The sequence below is a fragment of the Lynx canadensis genome, chromosome C1 (genome assembly GCF_007474595.2).
Source record: "Lynx canadensis isolate LIC74 chromosome C1, mLynCan4.pri.v2, whole genome shotgun sequence".
In the NCBI taxonomy this organism is placed as follows: Eukaryota; Metazoa; Chordata; class Mammalia; order Carnivora; family Felidae; genus Lynx; species Lynx canadensis.
The window spans coordinates 188162119-188174651 of record NC_044310.1 but is presented as its reverse complement, the minus strand read 5'-3'; the positions used below and the strand labels follow the sequence as shown (position 1 = coordinate 188174651).

General features: G+C 38.0%; 1 protein-coding gene across 1 annotated transcript in view; it reads right to left on the bottom strand.

The window, feature by feature from the left end:
* The window catches only part of BMPR2 (bone morphogenetic protein receptor type 2), a 199832-nt gene that overhangs the window by 43867 nt on the left and 143432 nt on the right, over positions 1-12533 (bottom strand). Inside the window, 3 exon segments of the mRNA XM_030328063.1 lie at positions 513-550; positions 553-603; positions 1835-1945. Of these exon segments, the coding sequence (XP_030183923.1) occupies positions 513-550; positions 553-603; positions 1835-1945 (200 nt within the window).

Here is a 12533-nt window from a genome sequence, read left to right as displayed (position 1 = left end):
TTGTATGTACCTATAAAAATATGCAATATATGCACAAACAAGGAATATTTATTTGGCATATACCATGGGTTGCTTGAATGGCACATTCTTCTCAGAATTTCACATGTCTTTATTCCTATACACTATTGCAGTCTATACTCAAAGATCATCTCCTTTCTAAATACACTTTCCGTCTCCTTTCTAAATATACTTTCTTTACTAAACCGCTTTCCATCTTTTTCTTTTTATCTGTTTTATTTTTCTCTATAGCACTTACTACTACTAGAAGTAATATACATTTATTTGTTTCACCTCTTTGTAGACTCTTTCCCACTAGAATACAAGTCTCAAGGCGGCTCTCTGTAGTTTTTACTATATTCTCAGTGCCTGAAATAGGCCTTGGTACCAAACTGATAGTTAATAAATGCTCAAGGAATAAATGGATGAATGATGCAGTGAGTGAATGAAGTTACTGTCTCAGATATACTATGAGAGCAGAAAGAACAGTCCATATGTTCTAAAAGCAATCTTACCTCCAACAGTTTCAGATTATCTAGGTCAAGAGAGGGTCTGATGCTGCTGCCTCCATCATGTTCATACTGTGAAGACCTTGTTTACGGTCTCCTATAACAATAGGAAAAAGAAGTTGCTAATGTACGGTTCTCTTAAAATCTTTATTACACTTTTTCTTATAATTGCCTAAAAAAGAAGAACTACAGAAGGCAGGCAGCAAGATTTATGCCAATGTCACAAGAGTAAAACTATTACTAAACTAAGAATTATCTATAAATGAAGATGAATGATGAATAATAACATTAAAGCTGAATTTGGGAGATAGTTCCAGTAACAGACCTAATTTAAAATTCGAAGAAATATTGCAGAAACATTAAAGAAGGTTTTAATAACTTAAAAAAAGTGATTCAAATGAATGAATGGGTACTGATTTTCTAAAAAGCTCATTAAACCTAAAATTATTAGCACTGACTGGACAATTGGGGTGCTTGAGTGGCTCAGTCAGTTGGGCATCCAGCTTCATTCAGCTCAGGTCATGATCTCTCAGCTTGTGAGTTCAAGCCCCACGTCAGGCTCTGTGTTGACAGCTCAGAGCTTGGAGTCTGCTTTTGATTCTGTGTCTCCCTCTCTCTCTGCCCCTCCCCTCCTTGTGCTCTGTCTCTCTCTCTCTTTCTCAAAAATAAATAAACATTAAAATAAGTATTAAAAAAAAAAGAACTGACTAGACAGTTGATGATACTGAAGATTTATTTATTTATTGGTGTGAAAATAGTATTGTGGTTACATATATTTTGAGTCCTTATATTTCAGAGATAATACTAAAGTTTTTACAGATAAATGACATATGCAATTTACTTCAAAATACCCAGTACCATGAAGGGTGTGGTGAGTGGGGCTATGGATGATATATAGATGTAATAATCATTGAAGTTGGGTGATAGATATTTGTATATGCTTGTAACTTTTCATAAAAACTAAGAAAAAAGTTTGTGAAGAGAGGATGGGACCTACTGTAGCACAGAGTTTTTTTTAGCATAGAAACTTTAAAAAGGAAGGGGCGCCTGGGTGGCGCAGTCGGTTAAGCGTCCGACTTCAGCCAGGTCACGATCTCGCGGTCCGTGAGTTCGAGCCCTGCGTCCGGCTCTGGGCTGATGGCTCAGAGCCTGGAGCCTGTTTCCGGTTCTGTATCTCCCTGTCTCTCTGCCCCTCCCCCGTTCATGCTCTGTCTCTCTCTGTCCCAAAATAATAAACGTTGAAAAAAAAAATTTAAAAAAAAGGAAAAAAACTGATTCTGACTAAATGGTATATTTGATACAAAAGAAGAAACGGAGAATACTTTTACCTGTCAGCATCCTGTATCCAAAGCATAAGGCAACTATCAAAACAGCTAATACAGAGACTGATGCCAAAGCAATGATTATTGTCTCATCTCGGTTAAATGAATGAGGTGGACCTAAAAGAAGACAAATTTTAAAACACAGTTATTTCTTATTTTATCATTTTGTTAAGAACTGACAGAAAGGCTATATCAATATATAGTCAATCAGCAATGTTTTGCATCAAAGGAAATTAAAGAAAAATAATAAATTTGTGATGGTCACAAATTATGTGTTTTTAATCATACAAATGATCTTATAGATTTACAAACACTGAAACACCTGTTGGCTGTGCTAATTAATGAATATCAACTACATCATGGAACAGCATAGGCAGAATAATACAATATTAAGAGAACAGTCTTTGGAATCACATTTGGTTCTAAATCCTGACTATGCCACTCTTAGTGGAATTTGGCCAAATTATTTGCCTTTTCTGATCTTTAATTTTCTCATTATAAAGTCAGTACTGTCTACCTCAAAGTCTTCTGTGAGGCTTAGATGGGAGTCTAAGTACTTAGTACCTTGTTGAGTATATATTATTTATGCAATACATGGTAGTTTATCAATATTGATATTATGATTATTAATGAAAAGAACATGGCTTTACAGGCAATGAAATCTGAAGTGGACTTAAAACTCAGTTCTTCCACTTATTGCATGACCTTGGGAAAATTTCTTCCACCTGTCTGAGCCAAAGGTTATTCACCTGCAGATAGGGAACACACATATCTAAACTACAGGGCAATTACAAGCATGTAAACTATACTATGTGTTAGTTCCATTCTGTGGACCAGATGAAACACACTTTAGGATGGATTTCCACAAACCGGAGCACATTCAGAAGAGAATAGTGAAGAACTCTAAATTGTGATGGGTAGAAAGAACTGAAGTGTCTGGTGTGGAACAAGAAAAACACTAGAGAAGATAAATAATTGTCTTTATGTGGAAAAAAGGACTTAACAGCTAGCGAGAACATAAGATCCAATCAGTGTGTGTTCAAGGACAGCAGTTTTTAACTCAGTATGCACAAGAATTTATGGCTGATAAATAGAGCTGTCTAAAAATGGAATGAGTTACCCTATGAAATAGCTGTTCACATATTTTTTTTAATTGAAGGTATTCACTGTTTGGTAATAATGACCAGAGGGTAGGCTTGATGACTGATAACATCATTATTTAATAATTATTTACATTCAAGGGGCGCCTGGGTGGCTCAGTCGGTTGGGCATCTTACTTTGGCTTGGGTCATTATCTCATGGCTCATGAGTTCCAGCCCTGTGTCGGGCTCTGTGCTGACAGCTCAGAGACTGAAACCTGCTTCAGATTCTGTGTCTCCCCCCGCCTCTCTCTGCCCCTGCCCTGCTCATGCTCTGTTTCTGTCTCTCAAAAATAAATAAACATTAAAAAATAATAATAATTCTTTAAATTCAAATTCAAGCATATGTTATTTTAAATCTTTCTCACTTTGGACATTATAATTATGTGTTGTATCAAACTAGAAGCCTCTGGCAAAGTCAAAAGCTTCTATAACAAAGAGTTCCTCCAATGTGCATTCCTGTTCTAAAGGAATGTATTTGTGTCAAATTAAACACAACTGAATATTACAATGTCAAAACAATATCTCTATAGAAGAATCTTCTGGTTCACTATAATACTTACTCATTTAGCAAGTCAAACTCCAGGATTGTACCTAAACCCAGAGGTCACTTTATTATTTTTAATTTTTATTTATTTGTTTATTCAAGTATAACATAGTGTTAATATTAGTTTGAGGTATACACAATATAATGATTCAAAAATTCTATGTATTTCTCAGCACTCATCAATATATGTAACAATCATTTAATCTGCAGTATATTTTGGGGCGCCTGGGTGGCTCAGTCGGTTAAGCGTTGACTTCGGCTCAGGTCATGATCTCATGATTTCCTGGGTTTGAGCCTCACGTTGGGCTCTGTGCTAAAAGCTCAGAGCCTGGAGCCTGCTTTGGATTCTGTGTCTCCCTTTCTCTTTCTGCATCTCCCCTGCTCACACTCTGTCTCTGTCTCTCTCTCCCAAAATAAATAAACATTAAAAAAATTTTTTAATCTGCAGTATATTTACATACTTATCATTTAACATAATGATAATTGTACCTTCTTCTATAGAATAAATTATAGGGAGAAAGCTACATATAAAAACTCATTTTATGGGGCGCCTGGGTGGCGCAGTCGGTTAAGCGTCCGACTTCAGCCAGGTCACGATCTCGCGGTCCGTGAGTTCAAGCCCCGCGTCAGGCTCTGGGCTGATGGCTCAGAGCCTGGAGCCTGTTTCCGATCTGTATCTCCCTCTCTCTCTGCCCCTCCCCCGTTCATGCTCTGTCTCTCTCTGTCCCAAAAATAAATAAACGTTGAAAAAAAAAAAAACTCATTTTACAATCAGATATCACTTTCATTATACTAGGATGGCCCATAATTTAAAAAAAAAACCAGAAAATAAAAAGTGTTGTTGCAAAGAATATGGAGAAATTAGAACTCTTGTACATGCTGGTGGGAATGTAATAGTGTAGCTGCAGTAGAAAACATTCTGGAAGTCTTCAAAAAGTTAGACATAGAATTACCATAAGACCTAGCAATTCCCCTCATAGACATATACCCCAAAAGAACTGAAAACAAGTGTTCAAACAAAAACTTCTACAGGAATGCTCATGGCCACACTAATCATAATAGCCCAAAGTGGAAACAACATGAATGTTAATAAACCGATGAATGAATAAACAAAATGTATTACAGACTGAACTGTGTTCTCTTAAAATTCATATGGTGAAGACTTAACACACAATGTGATGGGTTTGGAGATGGGACCTTTGGGATTAGGTTTAGATGAGCCACGGGAGTGGGGCCTTCATGATAGGACTAGTGCCCTTATAAGAAGAGATGTCAGAGGACGTTCTCTCTCTGCCATGTGAGGAAATGGTGAGAAGGTAGCTATCCACAAGCCAGAGAGTTCTTAACACAATCCAACCAGGCTGGCACCCTAATCTTGGACTTCTGGCCACTAGGACTGTGAGAAAATAGATTTCTGTTGTTTAAGCCACACAGTCTATTCTGTTTTATTGTGGCTGTGAGGGTGGCAGAATATAATACCTCATAATATGCCTCTTTGGCATAAGGACTATCTTGAGCTGGTTATTTTTAAGAAACACCAGACACCAGAGGCAACTGGGTGGCTCAGTCGGTTAAGCATCTGACTTCAGCTCAGGTCATGATATCCCGGTTTTGTGAGATTGAGCCCCGTGTTAGGGCTCTGTGCTGACAGCTCAGGGCCTGGAGCCTGCTTCCAATTCTCGTCTCCCTCTCTCTCTGCCCCTTCCCTGCTGTGCTCTCTCTCTTAAAAATAAATCAACACTGAAAATAAAATTAAGAGGAAAAAGGGAACACCAGACACAGAAGCAGCTCTGAAAACCAAGTAGAAGCTACCCTTTTATAAAAGGCATTTAAATTTGTAGGAACAATCTCCATTTGTAAGGTGTCTCCCTCTCGGTAATCGAGTATACGAAATGACTAAACTCTTTAGAACTTTAAAAAAAATTTTTTTTAACGTTATTTATTTTTGAGACAGAGAGAGGACAGAGCCTGATGGGGGAGGGGTCAGAAGGAGAGGGGGACACAGAATCTGAAACAGGCTCCAGGCTCGAGCTGTCAGCACAGATGCCCGACGCGGTGGAGGCCGAACTCACGGACCGTGAGATCATGGACCTGAGCCGAAGTCAGCAGCTTTAACCGACTGAGGCCACCAAGGCGCCCCTAAAACTCTTGAAACTTTTATCATAGAGAAGACAAGGACTTAAATCTACATAACAACCATACACTTGTTTACTGTGCTTTTCCTAGTAACAATCCGTTACTGGTCTTTCCTTAACCCACTCCCCCTTCCCCATTTTCTTTTGGCTTAGCTGGAGACAGTATTTACCCTGGTTACTTGGGCTACTTCAGAGATTTACTCAGTTTTTCTGGGAATCTCTCATGTATGCAGGAAGTATATATGTTAAACTTCTATTTGTTTTTCTCCTGTAATACTGTCTTTTACAATGAAGGTGGAAGGGATGTGACACTATTTTTGAGAGAGAGAGAGAGAGAGAGAGAGAGAGACAGAGAGAGAAAGAGAGAGCTAGTGAGCAAGGGGCAAAGAGAGAGAGGGAGAGACAGAGAATCCCACCAAGGGCAGAGAGAGGGAAATGGAGGGAGAGAGAGATGGAGATGGAGAGAGAGAGAAGAGAGGGAGAAGGGAGAGAGAAGGAGAAGGAGGAGAGGGAAAGGGAAAAGAGAAAGAGATGGAGAGAGGGGGAGACAGAGAAGAGAGAGAGAAAAGTGAGGTTCACATTCATCGGAATGGAGCTTGTGCTCACCAGAGCAGGGCTCAAGCTCACCCAAAACAGTGGCATGAGCTCATCAGATGTGGAACTCGAACTCACAAACCTTGAGGATGATGACCTGAGACGAAGTCAAATGCTTAAGGATGAGCCACGCAGGCACCTTGTTGTCCTATTGTTAACAGTTCTTTGCATATTTTAGGACACAAACTCTTTGATATGTGTTTTTGCAATATCTATCCTAGTATGGCTGGTCTTTTCATTGTCTGGTATGCGGTAATGTGGCTTCAACAGAATGAGTTAGGACTAGGTTCCCTCTGCTTCTATTTCTGAAAGGATTTAGAGAATTGTATCATTTTTCTTTATATTTTTTTTAAATTTTATTTATTTATTTTTGAGAGGGAGAGAGCACAAGGCATGAGCAGGGGAGGGGCAGGAGAGAGGGGAAGAGAGAGAGAATCCCAAGCAGGCTCTACACTGTTAGCACAGAGCCCGATGTGGGGCTCGAACTCACAAACTGTGAGATCAGGACCTGAGCAGAAATCAAGAGTCCGAACACTGAACTGACTGAGCCACCAGGCACTTAGGTATCATTTCTTCTTTAAATTTTGCTAGAATTCAACAGTGAAACCACCTGAGCGAGTGCTTTCTGTTTTAGAAGGTTATTGATTATTGGTTGAGTTTCTTTAATAGATAATGCCTATATTCTCTCTGAATTTTGATAGATGTGTATGTCAAGGTATTAGTTACCAACCTTGGGGCAAGAGTTGTTCATAATATTCTTTTATTATCCTTCTAATACTCATGTGATTTGCAGGTGATGACCTTTCTTTCATTCTTGATTATTAGCACTTATTTCTCTTTTTTTCTTAGTAGCTTGGTTAGATATTTTATCAATCTTTTTGTTCTTTTCAAAAAAACCAGTTTTTGGTATGGTTGATTTTTTTCTCTATGAACTTTTTGTTCTCAATTTAATTGTTTCTGATCTTTATTCTGCTTATTTGGGATTTAATTTGCTCTTTTTCTAGCTTCCTAAGGTGGAAGCTTAGGAAATCACTAGGATTTATTATCTAAAAACAAACAAACAAAAAAACCGGTTATACACAATTAAATCCAATTTCATTCAGTTAACATTAAAAAAACAAAAAAAAACCTGCCCCAAATTTTACACCAATGTGACAGGACAAATACACTTATATTTTTCAATAGTGAGGGCTGCTCTTTACCTGGATCAAAAAAATTCACAAGTTTATTATGAAACAAAGTTTTGGTATTTTCAAATTAGAAAGGCTGCATTTTAAAATGGGTTTTAATTTTCTTGTGTATATTCAAATACATGAGTTAATAAAAAGATTCTCTAAGTCTATATAAGAAATAAATATATATATAAGAAAATAATATATAAAATATTGAAAATTATAATAGTAATTGTGACATTCTGGAAAAAACCATCTCTGCAAATGAACAGCCAATGTTGTAATTCCCCAAAGAATTGAAGTACACTACTTATATGAAAAGTGTATTTTAAATTCAATCAGGAATAAGAAGTCATGAGAAATCTAGTTTTATTTTAAAAGTCTTTAAAAAATTTTTAAGTTTATTTATTTATTTTGAGAGGCCGCATGAGAGCAGGGGAAGGGCAGAGAGGGAGGGAGAGAGAGAAAGAATGGGTGAGAGAATATCCTAAGCAGTCTCCATGCTCAGTTCAGAGCCCAGAACCCCAGGCAGGGCTCAATCACACAATGTGAGATCATGACCTGAGCGAAAATCAAGTCACTCACTTAACTAGGTGAGTCACCCAAACACCCCTAAAAAGTCTTTTTAATTTCTGAAATATGTTGACACTTTAAAATTTTAAGAATTTAAAACTTAATGTTCTTTAGTTTATGTGACATTACAAACTGAAATTTAAAATGTAACAAAGCATACATTCTCTATTCTAAAATAACATTGTATATTTAAAAAGTATAGACTGTTTAACACAAGTGAAAATTATTAAAGATAGAACATTAAGATTTGGCCTTCTAGGTTAGATATTCTTGTTTTTATACTTTTTAAAAAATGTTTATTTATTTTTTTTTAGAGTGAGAGAGAGAGAGACAGAGTGAGAGCGGCGGGAGGGGCAGAGAGAGGGAGACACAGAATCCCAAGCAGACTCCAGGCTCCACACTGTCAGCACAGAGCTGGACACATGGCTCGAACTCATGAACTGTGAAATCATGACCTAGGCTGAATTTGGATGCTTAACCAACTGAGCCATCCAGGCAGGTACCCTTAGATATTCTTATTTTAACTACATTATGAAAATACTGTATACTGCTAAAGTGATGTATATTTTAATTCTATCAAACTTTTATTACAAAATAGGAATAATTTTCCTAATCTATTTTCTTGTTATTAGATAGTAATTTTAGCATTACAAAAATTTCTGGAAAAAGGATACAATTATGTAATAATAATATAAATAGTAAGGTTTCCAGAAATATTCCCATTAAAAAAACTGTTTTTGTCACTGATTTAAGCAACAGAAGCGTTTCACAACCTATGAAGAAGAGCAATATCTTGAACATACTACAAATGTTAACCATATGGTACTTACATACTTTTTTTTATTTAGAGAAAAGAATACTAAAAATTATGCTGCTTAAACTATAACTAAAACTATGACTTATAACCTTGAATATATTTTTATTTATTGAAATGACTCCTTAAGATTATCTAGTCACAGATTTTTTTTTTCTTTTTTTTTTTCTTTTTCTGGAGAGGAAGGGCAGGTGAGTCATAGATTTTTCAAAATCAGTTTATAAAAAAATCAGTTTATGTGAACTTTAAAAAGACAATAAAAACAAACTGGCTTAGGTATCCCTAATACCTTTTCACAGAGTCTGATTTTTCTGAGTTTCTTTTCGAATCTAACATCTATATTCTGTTTTCCATACACTTTTTTTTTTTAATTTAGATATAATTTACTTCTAACATTACGTTAGTTTTCGGTAGGCAATATAATGACTCAACACACATTCTTTCTTATGTGCCATTAAAAACATAATTGGGGGGGAGGTTGCCTGGGTGGCTCAGTTGGTTAAGTATCAGATTTCAGCTCAGGTCCTGATCTCACAGCTCATGAGTTCGAGCCCCACATCAGGCTCTGTGCTGACAGTTTGGAGCCTGGAGCCTGCTTCAGATTCTGTTTTTCTCTCTCTGCCTCTCCCCGGTTCTCACTCTGTATGTGTGTGCCTCTCTCTCAAAAATAAACATTAAAAAAAATTTTTTTTAATTCTTTTTAATGTTTATTTATTTTTAAGAGACAAACAGAGACAGAGCACGAGCAGGAGAGGGGGGCAGAGAGAGAGGGAGACACAGAACCCGAAGCAGTCTCCAGGCTCTGAGCTGTTAGCACAAAGCCCACTGCAGGGCTCGAACACACAAACCATGAGATCATGACCTGAGCCGAAGTTGGATGCTCAACCAACTGAGCCACCTAGGCATCCCAAACATAATTGAGAAGAAAAATCCAGCATTTCTTAAAGAGAGCTTTCCACTATCATCTCTAGAATTTTGTTCCCAACCACTGATATGCCAATCTAAAAATGTTAATGCAGGTGCTTGCTTGCTTGCTTTTTTAAAGTAATGCTCTACACCCAGCATGGGGTTTGAAATTCACAACCCCAAGATCAAGAGCTCCATGTTCTACCAACAAACCAGCCACTCACCCCAATGTAGTTGCTTCTTGTTCATACCAGAAAATGCCAACGGGAGATTGCTTGCTTTATTTTTAATCTTTTCATTATAAAAACTTCCTACTATACACAAAGTAGAAAGTACATAGAATCTTCAATTACCCAACACTATACCTTAGCAATATCAACATTTTTTGCCATCCAATGTAGAGTTTTCAAACAACAGAACTCCTATGATTTCCTCAAATGGCTGTTGACAGAACATGAGGAGTTGATGTTGAGTGGATAATCTACCAGGATAAATAAGTTCCATATGTGCAGATGGCAAGCACCATATTTAATCAATTTTGACACTGATCTCATCTAATACACTCTTAAGGTGGGATGCCTCAAGCAATTGACAGCATTTACAATTAGTTGATAGTGTTTCTTAGTGGTAGGAAAAAACACCCCCCCCTTACATCCTAAGGATAAGTCTTTCAATTATTGGTTGTTTAGATAGGATGAACTATCACATCAGATATGCTTAAATGTGAAAAAGTTATTTCCAATTCTGCTTAAGATGTAAAAGGATGCAAGCAAATTTTGCTTCTACCCTAATAACAAGCCAAGACACCTAACAAGCCACTTAATAAACCTACAAAATCTTTTCTCTAAAGCTCATTAAGAGCTAATGACACAAAGAAACCAGTATATAAAAAAACTAGTAAGTTACAACCCTTTTCTAAGAGAGAAGATTTCTAAAACTGCCTTTATCCTTAATGATGCAGTGAGGTGAAGAGGACACCTCCCATAGATGTGAGTAGGAAGAAACAGCTGAACATTTAACAAATTCTTAAAGCATAAGAGTACTGGATAGCATGACAGCTAAGAGTATCTAGGGCTGTGAACACAAAAAGAGCTTACAATCACCTGCCAACTCTTTTCTATAGGCCTTTACCAAGTACTCACAAGTATGAATAGAGGCAGGACAAGAGAACTGAGAGAACCCTCTTAAGTGTGGGTACACAAGGCCTGCTGAAGCCTGAAAAGGGCAAGAGAGCTGAGACAAACCTTTTGGGCAATGCTGGCTTTCACTGATTACAAGACAGTGTCCAACTGTGGTTGGCCAAGGGGTATTAAAGTTTAGAGAGTTTTCGGGTGCCTGGTGGCTCAGTTGGTTGGCAATCCAACTTTGGCTCAGGTCATGATCTCGCAGTTCGTGGGTTCAAGCCCTACATTGGGCTCACTGCTGTAAGCCCATCAGCGTGGAGCCAGCTTTGGCTACTCTGTCACCCTCTCTCTCAGTCCCTCCTTTGCTTGCACTCTCTCTCTCAAAAAATAAATGAAACATTAAAAAAAGAAAAAGTTGTGAGAGTTCTTTCCTGAAGTGCCAGAGTATAGGGTTTACCAAAGACTAAAGGCATAGAAAGAACTACAAGAAATCCTATAAGCACTGAGGTCTTAAACCAAACTTAGGCGAATGTTCATCCTGCCCTCAAATCATTTGAAACCTATAATGAAATGAATCAAACTAAGCCAACAGCAAAGCCCAGATACAGCTAACAGACTACATTCATTTAGCCCTTCATCGTAGTAGCTTGACAAAACAGTGTATTTTTCTGAACATAAATATTTTAGACTCTTCTTTTATCCACAATGTCCATTACTAAACCAAAAGCCAAAAGATGTGAAAGAAGAAATCTGGTTCAATCTCAAAAAGTAAGTCATCTGGGGCACCTGGGTGGTTCAGTCTGTTAAGTGTCTGACTCTTGACCTCGGCTCAGGTCATGATCTCAAGGTTCCTGAGATGGGGCTCTGCACTGACAGCATGGAGTCTCCGTGGGATTCTCTCTCCCCCCCTCTCTGTCCCTCCTCTGTTCACGTACACACACACATACTCTCTCTCTCTCTCTAAGTAAATAAATAAACATTAAGGGGCACCTGGGTGGCTCAGTTGGTTAAGTGTCTGTCTTTGGCTCAGGTCATGGTCTCGCAGTTCGTGAGTCTGAGCCCTGCACTGAGCTCTGTGCTGGTAGCTTGGAGCCTGGAGCCTGCTTTGGATTCTGGTCTCTCTCTCTCTTGCCCCTCTCCCACTCTCTCTCTCTCTCCTCTCTCTCTCTTCTCTCTCTCTCTCTCAAAAAATAATTAAACAAAATAAATTAAAAAAATAAACATTAAAAAAAGTAAGTCATCAACAGAAACAATCACTGATGACGAAAATATCAGACTTAAAAAATAACTATGATAAATGTGTTTAAAAATATAGTGGAAAAAGTGGACACATGAATGAACAGATGGGAAACATCAAATGAGATATAAAAAAGCCAAATGGAAATGTTAGTGGATGTAAAGAATTCTTTTGAGGGGTGCCTGGGTGGCTCAGTCAGTTAAGCATCCAACTTCCAACATTTTTTTTTGAGAGACAGAGACAGAGCATGAGTGGGGAGGGGCAGATAGGGAGGGAGTCAGATTCTGAAGCAGGCTCCAGGCTCTGAGCTGTCAGCACAGAGCCCGACACAGGGCTTGAACTCATGGACCGTGAGATCATGACCTGAGCCGAAGTCGGACTCTTAACCGACTGAGCCACCCAGGCGCCCCGTGGTCTGCTTCTTTTCAATTAACATTGTCCTAGATCATAAAGAACCCTCCAAT